Source organism: Schistocerca piceifrons, chromosome 1, assembly GCF_021461385.2.
Source record: "Schistocerca piceifrons isolate TAMUIC-IGC-003096 chromosome 1, iqSchPice1.1, whole genome shotgun sequence".
Lineage (NCBI taxonomy): Eukaryota > Metazoa > Arthropoda > Insecta > Orthoptera > Acrididae > Schistocerca > Schistocerca piceifrons.
Genome location: NC_060138.1, coordinates 738,311,022 through 738,331,483, shown reverse-complemented (window position 1 = coordinate 738,331,483; position 20,462 = coordinate 738,311,022). Strand labels below are relative to the sequence as shown.

General features: G+C 36.4%; 1 protein-coding gene across 2 annotated transcripts in view; it reads right to left on the bottom strand.

Moving 5' to 3' along the window:
* LOC124711620 (protein SDA1 homolog) overlaps nucleotides 1-20,462 on the bottom strand; it is a 186,200-nt gene that overhangs the window by 102,440 nt on the left and 63,298 nt on the right. For both annotated transcript variants that reach the window (XM_047241799.1, XM_047241791.1), the window contains exons 4-8: nucleotides 15,885-15,983; nucleotides 15,615-15,797; nucleotides 13,953-14,018; nucleotides 11,195-11,287; nucleotides 11,042-11,116 (exon numbers count right to left, since the gene is read on the bottom strand). In XM_047241799.1, the coding sequence (XP_047097755.1) occupies nucleotides 11,042-11,116; nucleotides 11,195-11,287; nucleotides 13,953-14,018; nucleotides 15,615-15,797; nucleotides 15,885-15,983 (516 nt within the window). The remainder of the gene's footprint in view (nucleotides 1-11,041; nucleotides 11,117-11,194; nucleotides 11,288-13,952; nucleotides 14,019-15,614; nucleotides 15,798-15,884; nucleotides 15,984-20,462) is intronic.

Below are 20,462 nucleotides of genomic sequence, written 5' to 3'. Positions count from 1 at the left end.
TTTCCTTTTCATATTACTGTTACATTCCACCCTGGATTTTCCATTGTTTTTTTTTTTTACACAAACAAAGGTACAGAATTTAGCCTTCCACATAAAGAAGGATATGGCTAAAGATCTACATTTTAAAGATGAGTGGTTGGTGACTGAACAATGTTTAATCATGGACAATAAAACATCAGAATGGATGATTCATAAAGATGTGTTATTCTGGAAAACGAAGAGAATAAAGTTCAAATTGAAACTATGTATACCTGTCAACAGTAGAATTAGACCTCATTAAGTTTATTCACAAGAGTTATGGACACTTTGGAGTATGGAAGTGCATAAAGCATCTGGTAAAATTTTATTATTTTAGGGACTTAAGTAGAAAAGTATTAACAATAATAAGAACCTGTGAAGAATGAAGAAAAATGAGGGAAGAAAATTGAGCTATAGTACGTAAGTTATATCCTATAATATCTAAGGGAATTCATGACCTTTCTGCAGCAGAATTTTTTGGTCAACTTCCAGCAGAGAGGGATGCAGAAACATATATATTTGTGCTAGTATAGTGTTGGTACAAACATGTGAAGCTTTACCCTACCAAACATGGAAATGCTTAAACAATAATTCACTGTTTGAGAGAATACATCATAGATATGCAAAAACCACACAGGTTACTATGGTCCACAATTTATCAGTAAAGCATTTAAAGAACTTTTAGCGTGGGAACAGGTACAACATAAAGCTGTTTCTAAATATTGCCCACAATGTAATAATCCCTGTGAACAAATAATGAAGGAGATTTCATATCTTTGTAGGGCATATTGTTCCACAAAACAAAGATCTTGTGAACAGTTTGTTGCTGAATTTCTGGTACGGATAAATGAATTACCACACATGATAACATGATTATTACCTGTAGAGGTAATAATAAACCTTTCGTAGAACTGTTGTTAAAAATGATTAGTTGGTCTAAGGGGAAGAATTAATGTGCAACAATGTCTGCAGTGACTGAACAACATCACTGAGGTGCTGGAATTTAAAATTGTTGATTTAGTTTTAATACATGATCATCACTTAAAACCTAATATTGAAAGAGAGATAAGTATTTTTTTTTCCTACATAGGTGGGACCATACTGAGTTAATAGCGTGCCACATCCTAAAGCACTATTTTTAGAAGAGCCAGAACACGATAAAGAAATTGGATCATATAATGAAGAAAGGGTGAAACGATTTCAACGTTTACAGTAAGTATATAGAATAATCAAGATAAAAGTAATCACCAAGAAGTTTTCTTGATGGTACACAAAGGAAAACAAATGACACGGTATCGAGGACCTGAAGATTAATGAGCATATACATACACAAATGTATAGTGATAACCAAGAGGATCAAAAGGACATCAGAAAAAGATGTTAGCCTGGCCATGTGTTCTGGGGAGAGGAATGCAGTACCATTGTCTTCATTTCCTACAAGGCAATAAATGGCAAACTAACACTGAAGAAGTACATTGACCACAGTCACACAAGATAAAAGGGGGATGTGATGGAAATAGGAAGAAGTATACAAGGAGGTGGCCTGAGCCTGAACAAAGTAGGCCATGAAGTGACAGGAAGTCAGAAATGTCTGGTAGATAATATATTGGAAGGAAGGTTGGACAGCAGAGAGTCTTGAAAGGATACAATACTTGAGTACTCATTATTAGGACAATGGAGGGATATGATGCACCTTGTTAAGTTAGGGTATGGAGTTGTGTTGGGTAGGTTACCCCTCCATAGATGGTAACCTATACCAGGATCAGGTGGACCCATAGGATGAATGGCTCCAACTTTTTTTTTGTCGACGAGTGAAGGAGGCAGAGGGATACATCACATTGTATTCTGAGTAAATATGGGAAAGAGTACAATTCCTTGGAAAGATGGAGAAAAGAATAAGTTGGAAAGAAATGAACGGACAAATGGCTGAAATAGGGTGAAGTTTTCTCCAGACTAAAATATTGAAAAAGAAAAGGAAAAAATAATTTATGTGACTTACCTCTTCTGAGCTTCAATAGTGGGATACTGTTCTGAGTTTTGATCCTTATAGTAAAGCACTATAAATAGTCTTTAAAGAAGTGCTAAGGCACAAACACATTGCAGATTTCTAAGAATAAGTGATTAGGTGAAAGTTATATATACTTGTTAGAAATGCAGAGACAAGAAACAACTAGAAAGCATGATACTGTATAATGAAGAACCTGGGTAAAAGACTGGATTCTTGGGTAATAATACAAATTTTAAGTAGTAGAAGTAATTTAATTAACAATGAATGATGACAAAAGTATAGATCCACATAATTATATTTGAAGGATAGATTTGAATTAATAAAAACAATTAAGTATGTATTAGACAATAGTATTACAGTAAGTGTAGAAATCATGTAAGGTGTTGTATTACGTTTGTATCTTCCATTTAATTCGGGGACTATGTAGTGTAAGATAACATTTAGTTACGAAATGCCATGGTACATTATTAGGCTCTTCAAGAAATAGATGATATTCACGTGAATACAGAGAGAAAAACTATTATCTTAGGTTAACTGAGCTAGAGTGGAGCAGAACACTGACACTAGGCTTTGGTTTGTGCAGGGCCAAGAATATACACAGGAGCTGCATCTCCCATGGGCATGAGTGGTGAATGGACATCATAATTTGCTGTGGTGGACATAACTACTCTGTGCAGCCACTGACTGGCCCACCAGGGAATAACAAAAGAGCCTGTATTAGCAATGAATGCTGTGTACAATGTAATATATTTGACTTACTCTATTGTATACAGACCGGAGAGTAGGAGCCCGGTGTTCTTTGTAAAGTGCATTGTATTAATGGTTAATCTGACAATATATGGTTGAAATGATGGAACTCTGGTTATGAAAGTTTTATGCTGTTTGAGCAGAGAAACAAGCTCTTTTCCAGCTAATTCACGAAACCTTCAGTGAAGAGGATCTGAGCACAATAAACACGGTTAATAGCTGGGACTAAATAACAGGACGAGCTCTACAAGATAAATCTATTGGTGACCACAGTATCCAGAAGGTATTAGCAAACAAACAGATTCTACAAAAGTCATAAGCTATTTTGGGGGAAATACGTAACTGGTAGGTTCAGCATCTCCCTACGAGCAATAGAGAATTCACACTGTACATCAGTTTGTAAATATGGCTATATCTGAGCATTTATACATTTGTTGTTGTTAAAGATTTTTAATTATTATTAAATATACAGATGTGAGTTCGTAATTCCTATCTGCAACATTTTAAAACTTACAATAAGAGAAATTAGTCTATAGAATAGGAGTGTCAAGGAGAAACTTTTTCAGTTTGTTTTCAAATTTCACTTCGTTGTCTGTCAGACAATTTATATCACTGAGTAAGTTGTCAAAAACTTAAATTGCAGCATTGTGCAACCCTTTTTGTGCTAAAGACAACCTTAATATGGAGAAACGAATGTCATTTTTCCTTCTGGTGCTGTAGTTATGTAAATTATTGTTACTATTGTACTACAGTGGATTAATCATAACAAACTTCAGAAGGGAATAAATATACTGTGAAGCTGTGGTCAGAATGCTCAACTCCCTAAAAAAAATGTCTACAGGACATTATTCTTACAGAAGGTATTTGAGCCAATGAAGAAGACCTTCTTTCTTAAAAATGAGTTACCCCAAAACATTACTCCATATGACAATACAGAATGAAAATACGTAAAATATCTCAACTTACTGACTCCCCCCCCCCCCCCCCCCCATGAACCATGGACCTTGCCGCTGGTGGGGAGGCTCGCATGCCTCAGCGATACAGATGGCCATACCGTAGGTGCAATGACAACGGAGGGGTATCTGTTGAGAGGCCAGACAAACATGTGGTTCCTGAAGAAGGGCAGCAGCCTTTTCAGTAGTTGCAGGAGCAATAGCCTGGATGATTGACTGATCTGGCCCTGTAACACTAACCAAAACGGCCTTACTGTTGTGGTACTGCGAACGGCTGAAAGGAAGGGGAAACTACAGTCGTAATTTTTCCCGAGGGCAAGCAGCTTTACTGTATGATTAAATGAGGATGGCGTCCTCTTGGGTAAAATATTCCGGAGGTAAAATAGTCCCACATTCGGATCTCCGGGCGAGGACTACTCAAGAGGACGTCGTTATCAAGAGAAAGAAAACTGGCGTTTTACAGATTGGAGCGTGGAATGTCAGATCTCTTAATCGGGCAGGTAGGTTAGAAAATTTAAAAAGGGAAATGGATAGCTTAAAGTTAGATCTAGTGGGAATTCGTGAAGTTCGGTGGCAGGAGGAACAAGACTTTCGGTCAGGTGAATACAGGGTTATAAATACAATATCAAATAGGGGTAATGCTGGAGTAGGTTTAATAATGAATAAAAAAATAGGAGTGGGGGTAAGCTACTACAAACAGCATAGTGAACGGATTACTGTGGCTAAGATAGACACGAAACCCACGCCTACTACAGTAGTACAAGTTTATATGCCAACTAGCTTTGCAGATGATGAAGAAATTGATGAAATGCATGATGAGATAAAAGAAATTATTCAGGTAGTGAAGGGAGACGAAAATTTAATAATCAGGGGTGACTGGAATTCGACAGTAGGAAAAGGAAGAGAAGGAAATGTAGTAGGTGAATATGGATTGGGGATAAGAAATGAAAGAGGAAGCTGCCTGGTAGAATTTAGCAGAGAGCATAACTTAGTCATAGCTAACACTTGGTTCAAGAATCATGAAAGAAGGCTGTATACATGGAAGAACCCCGGAGATACTAAAAGGTTTCAGATAGATTATATAATGGTAAGACAGAGATTTAGGAACCAGATTTTAAATTGTAACACATTTCCAGGGGCAGATGTGGACTCTGACCACAATCTATTGCTTATGAACTGTAGATTAAAGATGAAGAAACTGCAAAAAGGTGGGAATTTAAGGAGATGGGACCTGGATAAACTGAAAGAACCAGAGGTTGTACAGAGTTTCAGGGAGAGCATAAGGGAACAATTGACAGGAATGGGGGAAAGAAATACAGTAGAAGAAGAATGGGTAGCTTTGAGGAATGAAATAGTGAAGGCAGCAGAGGATCGAGTAGGTAAAAAGACGAGGGCTAGTAGAAATCCTTGGGTAACAGAAGAGATACTGAATTTAATTGATGAAAGGAGAAAATACAAAAATGCAATAAGTGAATCAGGCAAAAAGGCATACAAACGTCTCAAAAATGAGATTGACAAGAAGTGCAAAATGGCTAAGCAGGGATGGCTAGAGGACAAATGTAAGGATGTAGAGGCTTATCTCATGAGGGGTAAGATAGATACTGCCTACAGGAAAATTAAAGAGACCTTTGGAGAAAAAAGAATCACTTGCATGAATATCAGTTCTAAGCAAAGAAGGGAAAGCAGAAAGGTGGAAGGAGTATATAGATGGTCTATACAGGGGCGATGTTCTTGAGGACAATATTATGGAAATGGAAGAGGAGGTAGATGAAGATGAAATGGGAGATACGATACTGCGGGAAGAGTTTGACAGAGCACTGAAAGACCTGAGTCGAAACAAGGCCCCCGGAGTAGACAACATTCCATTAGAACAACTGACAGCCTTGGGAGAGCCAGGCCTAACAAAACTCTACCGTCTGGTGAGCAAGATGTATGAGACAGGCGAAATTCCCTCAGACTTCAAAAAGAATATAATAATTCCAATCCCAAAGAAATCAGGTGTTGACAGATGTGAAAATTACTGAACTATCAGTTTAATAAGTCACAACTGCAAAATACTAATGCAAATTCTTTACAAACGAATGGAAAAACTGGTAGAAGCTGACCTCGGAGAAGATCAGTTTGGATTCCGTAGAAATGTTGGAACACGTGAGGCAATACTGACCCTACGACTTATCTTACAAGATAGATTAAGGAAAGGCAAACCTACATTTCTAGCAATTGTAGACTTAGAGAAAGCTTTTGACAATGTTGACTGGAATACTCTCTTTCAAATTCTGAAGGTGGCAGAGGTAAAATACAGGGAGCGAAAGGCTATTTACAATTTGTACAGAAACCACATGGCAGTTACGAGTCGAGGGGCGTGAAAGGGAAGCAGTGGTTGGGAAGGGAGTGAGACAGGACTTTAGCCTCTCCCCGACGCTATTCAATCTGTATATTGAGCAAGCAATAAAGGAAACAAAAGAAAAGTTCAGAGTAGGTATTAAAATCCATGCAGAAGAAATAAGAACTTTGAGGTTTGCCGATGACATTGTAATTCTGTCAGAGACAGCAAAGGACTTGGAAGAGCAGTTGAACGGAATGGACAGTGTCTTGAAAGGAGGCTATAAGATGAACATCAACAAAAGCAAAACGAGGATAATGGAATGTAGTCAAATTAAATCGGGTGATGCTGAGGGAATTAGATTAGGAAATGACAGGCTTAAAGTAGTAAAGGAGTTTTGCTATTTGGGGAGCAAAATAACTGATGATGGTCAAAGTAGAGATGATATAAAATGTAGACTGGCAATGGCAAGGAAAGCGTTTCTGAAGAAGAGAAATTTGTTAACATCGAGCATAGATTTAAGTGTCAGGAAGTTGTTTCTGAAAGTATTTGTATGGAGTGTAGCCATGTATGGAAATGAAACATGGACGATAAATAGTTTAGACAAGAAGAGAATAGAAGCTTTCGAAATGTGGTGCTACAGAAGATTAGATGGGTAGATCACATAACAAATGAGGAGGTATTGAATAGAATTTGGGAGAAGGGGAGTTTGTGGCACAACTTGACTAGAAGAAGGGATCGGTTGGTAGGACATGTTCTGAGGCATCAAGGGATCACATATTTAGCGTTAGAGGGCAGCGTGGAGGGTAAAAACCATAGAGGGAGACCAAGAGATGAATACACTAAGCAGATTCAGAAAGATGTAGGCTGCAGTAGGTACTGGGAGATGAAGAAGCTTGCACAGGATAGAGTAGCATGGAGAGCTGCATCAAACCAGTCTCAGGACTGAAGACTACAACAACACTTTCAATCCCATAAAAATTTAAGTTATCTAGGACACACAGTCAAATGGGTCACAGAAAATATCAACCAGTACAATTTTGTTACTTAATGCTTGTAAAATTTGGTGAGTGAACATGTAAATGGCATTCTCAGAGAGCAACCCTTCTGAAATCCAAACTGTGATTTGCTGAGAATACTGTTGTTGCTTGGGTGAAAAACTATTCTAGAATACATCAAGTTAAAAATGTTGTAAAGTGATGTCAGCAATGAAACAAGACGATAGTTTTTTTACATCTCTTCTGACACCTTCCTTCAAGAGGAGCTTGACAATGGTACATTTCAGTCTCTCTGGAAAAATGCCATGAGTTAGTGATGCATTACACATTTCAAGTAAGACAGGACTCATTATATGGGAACTAATCCTTAGAACTCTACTGGAAAATCCAGATGAGTTTTAACTTTTTAGAGAATGTATAATTTTCTGAATTTTATTAGAGTTTCATTTTCAACATGATGCTGTAATTTTTCTCTTGAAGTGTTTGTCCCTACACTGGCAGTGACTCCTCATTTATAGCCCTACCATTCAGTTCGCTAGTGTTGTTATCCTGTTCTGTGGCTGGTTGTCCTGTCTCTCGCTTCACTACATTCCAAACACTCTTAAGTCTATTGTCAGTGTTACTTATTTCTGCCATTATGTGCCTGTTCCTTGATATTCCAATAACTTTTCTCAGTAATTTTGAAAAGTTTTTATAGTGTGCAACTACTGCTGGATCTCCACTTGTTCTTGCTGACACATATATTTCTCATTTTGTTTCACAAGATACTTTAATACCTCTAGTGATCCATGGTTTTTTACATGGCTGTTTAATATTCTTTCTGATTAGCTGATGCAGAAAGCTATTTTCAAAAAAAATCAGCCAATCTATCTTTCCCTTTCCCACTCTACTGTATGCCATGTCAAGTACATCACCACCACCCAATTGTAGCATCAGGCAATCCACCCATATGAGATTTCATTTCAATCAGCACTAGTCAGCTCAACTTAAATCTTCACATGGCTCACAGTAGTGTTAACCCAGGGCTGGTCATGGCGGTGCAGGCTATCCACCAAACTCACATTTGTGTGTGTAGTTGCTACTCCAATTTCATCCAGGTCGCCCCTAATTCTGTAATTACTGTCTTTTGCCAGGCTGTTCCCCACTCCACCTACTGCAATAACCGTATCCTCTTTGACAAAATCTTCGTGTAGATTCCCTACATCCTCTGTCACTGGTCTAAGGCTAGCACCTGGCTTCATAATATGTATGACCTGGTAACTCCATTCCTAATCTGTCCTGTACGATCTGGCCTGCATCCCTCCCATGGCTGCTACCTAGCAGCAAGACATTTTCTTCTTACTCTCTTTTGGTACCAACCTAGTTTCTTTGCCAGAAGACTGCTGCATCCTACTGCAACCTACAGCTGGATGAGATAACAAGACAAATTTATTTGCTATGGTAAGCTTAAAATATATATGAAGAAACTGAAGAGCTGTTTCTCTTTTGCCCTTTTGTTATCTTTACACAGTTCCCTTCATCTTCCCCCTCCCCCCCCCTCCCTTCAACCTATATAGTTCAAACTTCACATGTTCTAAATCAGCCTGAAGGGCACAAATCTTTGCTTCTTGTTCGGCAATTCTCTTGTCGCTATCTTCTTCTTATTCTTCTTCTATTTTTCCCCAGAGCCTCAAGTCCCATGGAAGAGCCTCACTGAGTTTCCCACTACTATCACCCAAGTGGAATTCCAACCCACAGTCTACATATACTACTTCCTCTCTGACTATCCTATGGCAACATCCACAGTTATCACGCATTACAACACAAATTACACACTTAAAAATTTAATAAAATCACTTAAACACTTTACACTACAGGAATTTTTGTTACTTACAAGCCACAACAGTCAGGTCTAGACGTAAGTGCTTCGGGTGTAAAACATAACATAAAAAGTTAATTATTTCCACTGACAACAAGAACTCACACTCACTTAACTGCAGCAGTATCTGTTAATTAACTTAGAATATACCTTTTAACAGAATTATAATGTAGAAATCCAGAACAATTAAATTGAATACTGCACCAAAATGCAAACAAAAATACGACTACAACCCGACTTTACGATCTTTTCATATTTTCTGGAATAATACGTAAAGAAAAGTGATACCTTTAACAGTACACTTAAACAGCACACAAATTTTTGTGTTTAATCAGTAATTTGTACTAAAAACTTGCATGTCACACTTGGTGCAGGGGCAGTTTTAGTGAATTATATTGTTCATTATGGAGAGGAAGTTGACAGGTATACAATTTTTTATGCCTTAACTGTCTCCTATCCTGAACAAATGTAGCACTGTTCCCATCATGTGGAACTGTCTTCCTAAGAGTCAGTCTGTAAACAATTTTATATTACTTTCTCCTCCAGTTTCTTCCATTCCTATTGAAACACCACCATATACAGACATTGTTCCTTTCTTTATAATTCATCGCAATTTATTTATTTCAGATGGAATCACACCTAGAGTGACAATACATTCATTATTAACTATCTGTGTTCAAAATTTTTATACAAAGCATCCAAGCTTTTAAAGAAATATTCCACTTGTTCAGTTTTGCTTTTATTGTTAGTTACTGTGCCACCTATTACCTTTGTTTATGCTGGTGTCTTCAGTCCAAAAACTGGCTTGACACTGCTCTCTACAGACAGCAGAGCTGCATGTCCTTGAAAAATATCCCTTTGCTTTCAGTCGTTCATAATACTAACATAACAGAACAATGCTGACTAATGTTACATGACCAGATCAGTTAATTAGGCAGACCATTGCCCCCTGCTAATACTGAAAATGTTGCTACTTCTCATCAGGAACTACAGGTTATTCTGACCACTATAGAGATACCACTCCCACAGCAATTGCATCTACGGGATGGCTATCTGTATCAACGAGATACACAAACCACCCTGTCTCGGCAAGGTCCATAGTTTATGGATGGAGTCTACTATCCCTCCCCCATCTACCCTTTTTCTAATTCTCTTCGGAAAGAACGAGAAACTACTGAAAATGTGTGCATGATATAAGGATAAGAAAACAAATTATATGTTAGCACAAGATGTAAGATTTGTTTTCCTATAGGTTAATTAAAGACATACTTTTTTTGTACTTAAAATTAATCCTATCTTCAGAGACCATTGTAATGGCGTAATTATTTATTTAGAATAGATTTTCGGTACTAATTCTACCTGAACACCCCAAGGAAGGTGAGAGAGGAGTTAAATCAGATTTTCCTTTAGCTCTTCTGACAGTACCTGTAACTGCAGTAATTCAAGGTGGACCAAGGGTCTTTTTAGTAAGATTCAAAGAGATAAGAAAAGACCAAGACAAGAAATAACAAAAGGTTGATAGGTGATGTTAGAAAATACACTGGAGTATCAAGGATGCCTATCACTGAACAAAAAGAAAGCTGCATAGGATCTTTATTCATCTAGATGTAAAACTTCAACAGGGCAAGGTGGTACAATGGTACAACACTGAACTCATATTCAGGAAGAACAAATCTTGGTCCAGCAATCCAGCAATATGTAAGGCAAATGCTGGGATGGTACTCCTAAAAAATAAGGCAGGTTTCCTTCCTTATCCTTTCCCAATCTGAGCTTGTGCTGCTTCTCTATTGAACGCACTGTTAATGGACATTAAACCCCTAATGTTCTGTCCTTCCATTTATGGAATATTTATGCTTGGCCTCTATACAATACAGCACAAGAAGGGCAGCCGATTTTCTACAATTTCCAACATCTGGGATGTTTCTTCAGGCTTGTGCAGACAATTCTCTTTTATGTAGTGTGAGCCATACTGCTGCCTAATGAACTTATACATTCCATTTTTATTCATGTGGAACAGTATATTTTTCTAGTTTAACTGATTTTTATCTACTGTCTAGGACACTGAATAACTTCTTGCCATTCACTGACAAGTCAAAACTATAAACATATCTGCCAAACTGAATAACATTTACTTACGTCAGAGTCACTATCATCGGACTTCTCTTCTGCTGGATCAGTTCCAAGAAAAAACTTTAGTGCTGCTACCATAACCTAAAAGATAAAAACAATCTTTACATGCAATCTAATTACAAGAAATAATTTAATACTGATTAGCAAATAAGACATTACCTTCACAAATTTTGAAAAGCACGCCGTTGCAATCACATTGACTGTTTTTGCATCATTCCACACATTTTTCTTGTATAGTTCTATCATAATGTCCTTAAACAAAAATATGCAAATTAATACACTATACACACATACACCACTTAATCCAACTCAGATTCTCACTTCAGTAACAGATCATTAGTTGTAGCTAACATTTAGCATGCTGCTGAAAAAACAGTTGTCATTTTGTTAGAAAATCAGTATTCTACTAGAGTAAATATTTTGTGTGTGTGTGTGTGTGTGTGTGTGTGTGTGTGTGTGTGTGAAAGTCCACAGCTTCAACCGAATTTCTTTCTCAATAGGGCTACTTCAGCTATAATTGCCATTGTCAATGTATGTGCAAATAACACATGATTTTCTTAAATTGTTTTTATTTACATTTTATGGCTATATAATGTTGTATATGTAGGTATTTATGTCTAGTTACTCTTCACTTCTGTATCACATCAGTGAGTACTCACTTATTAAATTGCTGTCTATGATTTTGTGATCTATGTTTGAATTTTAGCAAATTTGTGAAACTTGTTGGTCCTTTTTCACATTAGCGGATTTTCCAATGTATTTTAGTTTATATTTATATTTTAACGAACTTCTGACACCATTTCTTGTTGCACCAATGATGCTGTTTGGTTAGAAAGTTGCTTTATATAGTTTATAAATTTAGTTCATTAATCGTTTAATCTTTGCTGCTACTTTTATCTTTCATTACGAAATGTTGTTGTTATGTCTAAATTTGCCCATTATCGCAATTTAATATTTCAATAAAATTTTCTATATATCTTTTATGTTTAGTCTCCTTATTCATCTAATATCTTCTGTGGTTGATTAAATGTGTGCATACGTATTTCCATTTCTTCAAAAACATTTATCACTAGTCACTTTGGTATTACGTGCAGGATTTTTCACTGCTTGCGGTATACATTCTGCTTTGTGGTTCTCAGGTTTTAAAACCAGAAACATTACTCTTATAATCTCTAGTGTGCTCTTGATATTTGGTTTTTATATTCAATTTGGCATGAACTGATAATTTTGTCTTCTCTGAGTGGATTCATGATTTAACAAACACGTTCAACTGTGAGAACATGAGTACTCTACAACCAATATTTCAAAGTGAACCACTTCTCAATGCAATGGTTTGTTTGAACACTGCAGTACTTCGCAACATATGCCCTGATTTTCCACGGATCTATTAAGTTAGTTCTAAGTCAGTTATAAGATGACCTAAAATTTAATGTGGACTTTGAACCACACGTAACTTCATTTTTCACATTAAAAAAGTCACTGCCAGACATGAAACAAGTGATAAGTGATGCAGAGCTCTGTTCAAAGAGGCAATCTGAAAGCTGTATCACTTTAAATCCTTTAATTTTTATATATGTTCCAAGAGCAGATCCAGTACCAACCACGATGGTCATATTACATCCTCTTCAATTCAAAATGAAGAAAGCATATTGATTATTTATGATTTTAAAAGCATTCTTAGTGCCATAGAGCACAGCAGTAAACTAGTTATTGACACAACTCAAGAAATAACAAAATGTTCTCGAAGAAATAAATACAATGATCTACTTTGGATTAAAGCTTACAGAGGCATTTTGTATAACAAAATTGTAGACCAGTTAGCTAAAGGAGCTGCCATATTTTGACCCTTCTTAGATATCCAGTTACTTTTCACTGAATTTACATATCAAGTTAACACGAAAGTCAGATGCCATGAGGAATGGGAACCATCATCTGTTAATAAAGAAGAATATTATAGTTGGATACAGCCCCACATTACTGTACACTGTGGAGCTATTTCTACACTCAAGAGAATGAAATTTAATCATGGCAGCTTTCCTTCCCATTTATTTTGTCTACAACTTAGGAATTCTGATACCTGTGACTGCAAAAACTAAGGAAATGTGGAGGACATCAACAATTTAATCTTCACCTGCCCAAAGTATAATCAACATAGAGAACAATTGCATTCACAACTTAGCAATCTTAGGGTTCCATTCTAAACAAGCACTATTAGTCTTCTAATGAAGAATGATAAAGCAGTGCTTTGATGTCAGACACAACTTATTTTAGTGATCAGTTTTAAAATTTGGCCACAAAACTCAGAAAAAGTGCAATCACCACTTTACTTAAGGAATCATTTATATCTCAAAGGGAATTGAGTTGTCCTGATTTTCTTTTTTTTCAGTATTTAGAAATTAAGGTTGTTTTTGTTTACCTGATAGTGAAGAAACAACGTTTAGTTGAAATATGTTCATGTCTAAGTTAAAGAAAATCCCATTTTTCTTTTAACTGTTAATGTCTAAACAGTGTACCCATAACAAAGATTAAAATTGCGCCTGGCTGATGTTCATTATATACATGTTGTAAAGAGAATGCCTCAACCAGGCAGATCAGAGTTCAAATGGCTCTGAGCACTATGGGACTTAACATCTATGGTCATCAGTCCCCTAGATCAGAGTTCGACAATATGGTTCACAACTACATCTCTCTATGCACAATAACCCTTATCCAGTTGCAGCTCTTTATCACAATGATACATTTAATACTGCAAAAGTAAAAATAAATATTTTATTTGCGAAACAAATTATATGAGGACTATTAGGTTCTTAGTGTGACTGTATTTCAGAGCAATTAACAACACTTTACACCTAGTTCTAGTATTCACTATTGCAGTGAAGTAGATATTATTAAAAATATATTATTTTACAGTACATACCACTGACATTTTGGCTGCTTTGGAATTAGTATCCTTCAGCATACTATACATGAAGTTCTGCAAGGTCTGAAAAATTACAATACAGACTATATTTTAAACACATATCAGGGTGCCTTGTAATGCATTAAAATATAAGGCATTCAGCTGCTTTTCCTGCCACAGGACTAACAATGCCAGTACATAATATACTCAAATGAAAGCTTAAAGAAAAGCAATGTCAAGTTAATAACAACATATAATTTACAAGGATAAAAAAGAAACAGCACATTTTTTGTTTATCAGAAGTTGCACTGATAAAATTACATCATAAATAGCAAGCAGACAAAAAAATCAGCCCAACCTTTTTTTATGTTTCTCCCTCAAGACACTTTCTGCACATTTGCTACGTACTTGAGTATTTTGAATGTGAGACTTGCTGTTTCACATCACCATGAATTATACAAAGTACATCTGACTAAAAAGAAATTTCATTCAAATCACAATCGATATGTTTCTAAGGGCTACTGGTGTGCACCAGAATTTACAAGTATGCATACTGGAATCCGGAATAGAAGTGCAGTAAGCAACTGGCTGTATCACATCACCAATTTTCTGAAATTTAAATCTTAGTTGTTACAGTACGCTACCTTTCCTTGGCCTCCATCTGGGATTCAGAGTCGCTTTCAGTTCACTCTGTTACCCTTAAACTTATTCCCTAGGTGCTTCTCTCCATCAGCAAAGGAACTCATTAATCAATTCAGAAGGGCAGAGATACAATATCCAGTTTTCATGTGTGCATAAGTTTCATGCCAGCTGTTCTATTTTCAGCAACTGATTGGTACACATGCACACTGCAGTATGCTGTGAAAAATCTTCTTTTTACTTTATTTGTAACTTGAAACTGAACTGTACACATGCACACTGCATCATACTGTGAAAAATCTTCTTTTTACTTTGTTTATAACTTAAAATTGAACTGTAGCATTAAAAATAAAATAAATGAATAATGGAACTGCAACTGTTACAATTCCATTTTTTAAATGAAATTTCCCAGTGGCCCTTAGCAATGCTGTATTTTTTAATAATTCAGAAAAAAAAATCGCTCCAGCTGGAAATTCATAAGCTGCTTGAAACAATATTTAGAAGACGCCTGTGACTAAATATATCATAACAGATTTGGTGGTAAGTATGAACAATACGACATTCTTGACTTGTTTCCAAATATCATTGTCTTCTCTGCAAAGCATTTTGATGATTTGGCTTGTCATCTTCATCAGGGACTACCTGAGACAGTATAAGGTAGGACTCTATGAGGGTAATGAGTCACATCATCACATTACTGTGCAAGAAAGGTCAAATTGCTGAGAAAACCTGGGGACTAACACAAACCATTTTACTATTGCATTGGTGAGAGTAATCATCTTCAGCAAGTAACACTCTAGAATGCTGGTAGTTCTTTATAACCTATTTTATAATATTAGCTTATCTTCATTAAGGTCAGACATCACTGGGAGAAGTATGTCCAGTAGCATGTAGCTCACAAAATTTGTAGTCTTCATAGTCAAATTCTATACAATAAGTAGGGGCATTACACAGCATTAACAAAGTGAATAAAATAAATAAGAAACAATTTTTGGATAGAACAGTTAGCAATAAGTACAATACAAATTTTTATCAAGTTACCGTGTTCAACCGTGCATTCTTGTGCTTGGAATTTTGGTTCTTAATGTCTGTGATTATATGTGTTTCTAAAAATTTTCTCAGTGGTTTATCTTGACAACGTAACAACTGGAAGAAGAGAGAAAGCAGGTCTGTTGGTGCTAACAAATTTTTGTTGCGCAGCAAAATAAGTGCTCGACACAATGTCTGTAAAAACAAAGATTCAGAACAATGAAACTCTCAGAAATTTTTACAAAGTGATTAAAATAACAGATACTATAACCTTGTACTAACCATTCGGAAGTCACTGTCAAGAACAGTTTGATGTGTTTGTAAGATATCTATCAGTTGTTGGGGATATTTAGCAAGTACATCAGGATAACAATGTGAAACCTGTAATAGGGATTCAGTATTCATAAGCAATTCAGAAAAATTAATCAGAAATTTAAATACATGACAAACACACAATTTTTCACACAAATAGAAACACATCCAATCACTAAATACAATAAAGAATATTTTAAATACAAAACATCCATTCTCTCCTCAAACTTAAACAATAGTGAAGGGACTCTGCAATTTTAAAACAGTATGAAATGCGTTTTTTCTATACGTTCATTTACTTATTTTCCCATGCAATGTACTTGTACTGAACAGGAAGATTGTTTCTACCATGTACAGACTCTAGGAATAGATCAATGAGAGGATACAGAACAAAAAAGGTCTAACGAACTTATGTAGGCAAATGCATAGTTTCTATGATAGAGATCATTTATTCAATCATACTTTGTTACAGAGACTGCGGTCTAATATGCACTGTAACATGTGAATACAGTTCCAGTATGCATGGGTTCCTCATAGAGGGTGGTACTGTTCCTCATACGTCATGCCCTACAACCCTCTCCTGCCATCATAATTGGTAATGTTGCATCCGATTCAGTTTTCTTGCTGACTCACTTTGTAGAGGATGTGATACAGTGTTCCATATTTGAATCGAGAGCTTGCTGACATGATGTTTACTTATGGAAAGGCAAGTGGCAATGGATGATGGGCAGCAAGGTTGTATCACAAGATCTAGCCCTGGCGACAACAACCATGGCATTCAATGTTTGCAACAGTGTTTCGCCGTTTGTCTGACACAGGATCATTTAAGAAAGTGGGAAATCATGACAGACATATCAGAAACGTTTGGACACCAGTCTTGGAGGAAAATGTGATTAATACTGTGGAAGGCAACTTCCATGTCAGTACCAGGCAGTTGGCCTGCCAGTGTAGGGTAAGCCAGGTGACCATGTGGAACATTTCCACGACAATTGTTACTACCCTTATCACTTACAGCATGTACAGTGCTTACTAGTGACAGATTTTCCACATCGAGAGCAGTTTTGTTACTGGTTTTTTCACCAGGGAACCTTGATTTGTGTCATCCATCCTATTCACAGATAACAGTAATATATGGAATAGTATGCAGAACACCCATGATATGGTGACAGTGAATTACCATCATTGGCGCAGCCGGAATGTGTGGACTGGGATAGTTAGCAACCGTATTTTGGGAGCAATCTTCCTTGCAGATCACTGGAACTATAGGCATTTCTTGCAGATGACTTTGCCACCCTGTTGGAAGAAGTGCCATTGATGATTCAAAGGGTTATGTGGCTGCTACATGATGGCAATCCAGCTCACTTTGCCATTAACATCTGGCCACATCTCAAATGTGTCTTCCCTGGTCGATGGATAGAACGATAGGGTCCAGTTGCATGGCCTGTTCATTCACCAGATCTCAACCTGTGCAATTTCTGGTTATGGGGCCATCTCAAAAGTATTGTGTATGCACAGCACATTTCAGATGTGGAGACATTTGAGCAGTGTATTCATGCTGCCTTTGACATTGATCAGATGCAGCCTTGCCAATTTGAACGTGTGAGACGGAAACGCTACGGCGTACATGTGTGTGTTCAGGCACATGCAAACTATTTACAACACATACTGTAGCTATGGCTGCATGGTATAGCACATATTAGACTCAAGCCTCCATAACAGTGTATGACTGAATAAAGGGTCTCTAGCACGGAAACCATGCATTTGCGTACACGAGTTCATTAGACCTTTTTTGTTCTGTATCCTCTCATCAATCAATCCCTAGTTTGTAAATAGTAGGAAAAAATCATCCTGTAGACACTGTACAAATGCTGCACACTGATTATTAAACAACCACTTTAGGAAGCTCAGAACATGGAGCATTTTAATTGCAGATGGAAAAAGTACTCGGTTAATGGGAGCAGAAAATGAGATGAGAAGATGGAAGCAATACTTGGAAAAGTTTTATAGTGTGTCCAGAAGGAGTGATGAGACAGTGTAAGAAGATGATAGGAGACACTTGTTATCCTGAAATATCAAAAAGTTTTGCACGAACTCAGAAGGTACAAATGTGCAAGTATTGATTAGAGAAATTCTTGCAGGCATTAAGCTAAATAGTGGAACAAATCTACACAAGCTCATGAATGTTGTTTATGAAACTACAGAAATTCCATCAGTTTTTGAAAATAATGTAGTAACACTGCAACGAAAGCATGAATGGGTAGATGAAAAAGTAACCACACACACAATCATTCTAGTATCATATGTATCAAAAATACTCACCAAAGTTCTTTACTGAAGAACAGAAGGAAAGACTGAAAGTAGATTAGGAGAACATCAAACCAGTTTTGGGAGAACTAGAAGCTTTTGAGAAGCAATTTTAGCATGTAGCTAATAACAGAAGACAGATAACCATTTACACTTCAACAGCAAATGGCACTTGACATGTGAATTTTGTTTTTCACTCAGATGTCAAGCCTCATTCGACATGATTTTTTTGCAGCTCTCACATGCTCCACTCTTGAATCTGACTAAACTATGCTGTATAGTACTGCCATCTAGGTGGGCCTGTGTTAACTCAGAGTAGAACTGTAGCAGATGTGTTGAGACAAAGGTTGTGATTGTTATGTTCAAATTACCATGTGTGAAATGGTTAGTTCTTCATGCACAGTCCTTAGAGGAAGAAACTCTAGAGCTCTTAGAGGAATGTCTATGTGAAAACACAAATGACAATGATTCTGATTATGACAGTGATTCATTTGCTAACAATTTGAGTGAAATAACGATGGAAACAGTCCACATTGTAGAGATGCAAAAAATATCCCACAATGAAAAGTTTTGTATTGTAAAACTTATGTAAATATATTTGAATGAAAGTGCACTTTTTGTTTTAATACATACCCTAATTATTGGTCAATGGACTCATTGTTTCCAAAAAGAGACTCGTGCTCACAGCCTGGACAGCAGCAGTTTAAATAATGAGTACATGGAGACGCCCTGTGTCAGCATTACAGAATGTAAAAGCTTAAGAAAATGTAGTGGAACCTCATTTACCAGGATCTCACTAATCTAAATCTTGGTAGTACAGTAAATGCTCAGTATTCAATACTCTGGAAATAATAATGACAATAACCAATGATGATGATGATGATGATGATGATGACGATCATCATCATCATAATTAAATTTAAATACAGCGAAACCACAATACACAGACCTTGGAACTGTGTCAGTTGACAGGTTAACATTAAGTTGTATAGTACTGCACTGTCCACATTTGTTGCAAATGTAGAACAACATCAAAGAATAAGAAGGTGGTAGTCCATGGATGAAAAGATGTACTGTACGGGATGAACAAAGAAGAATTGTTGAAAAACATCACTGCTTAATTTGATCTTGGAATTTTTACAGTGTTAAATTAAAAGCATAATCCATGATCAGTCATTTACAAGTTCACTGATGTAGTTTGCACAATGAATAAAGATACCAGTGACAATGTTCATTGAAGCATTAGTAAAATTTCAGTATCTCAGAGATAGGTATTAAGGACATAAATGACTAGCTGTGAAACGACAAGCACATTGGCACAGTAGGATTTCTGGTGAAGAAATCATCACTTTTTGTTCATCTGCTGACAATGATGATAATGTAGATGGATTAGCTGATGAAGATATTAGGACATATACAGAGGCAACAACACAGCTGTACAAAACAGTGATTTATTTGGAATGCCAGGCAGAAACAACTTTGGCTGAACTGATGTTGGTGAAATACCTGTGTGATCATGCTGCATATAATCGAAATATGAATCTCACTCGAAAGAAATTTACTGATTACTTCAGTGTGCAAAACATACTATGTATATCTGTTCAAAATTTATGTGGAAATAATGTATAATTTGTGAGTTACTTGAAAATAAATATATGTTTATGTTTATAACATTTAACTAGTCATTCTAATTTTTCTGTATTCATGGATTATCTAGACTTCTGATGATCCGGCTGAACTACAGTGCCGACATAGTGCGGATAAAAGAGATTCCATTGCACAAGGAAATGAACATAGCATTTGTAGATTTGGAGATAGTTTTTGATAATACATGTCAACAATATTTTTATTACAGATGACGTGAAAGGTGTTCTACATAAATCCTGAATTAAAAAATTAAATAAGTTGCTGGCTATTGGACTCAGTTTTCTTGTAAAACACTATCCTCAATTTATGAGAATCTTTGAAAATGCTGCATATTGATTATTCTTCTGTGGCTTAAATTAAATATTCTGCAGATTTAAGTGTTGAAAAATAACTAAAATATGTATAACAAATTATCACACGCATCTCAATTCAGAAATCTACAGCCAGAAATAAAAGTGGTTTACCAGCACTGCCGAAAAGTCATGCCTGAATATGAAGAATTAGGTTTGTTGCTGCTTGCATCTCAGAACCGAGAGTTCTATCAACCGCTGGAAGGGATTGCTAGGTGTTCTAAGTTCACAAAGGTTTGTGGTTTTT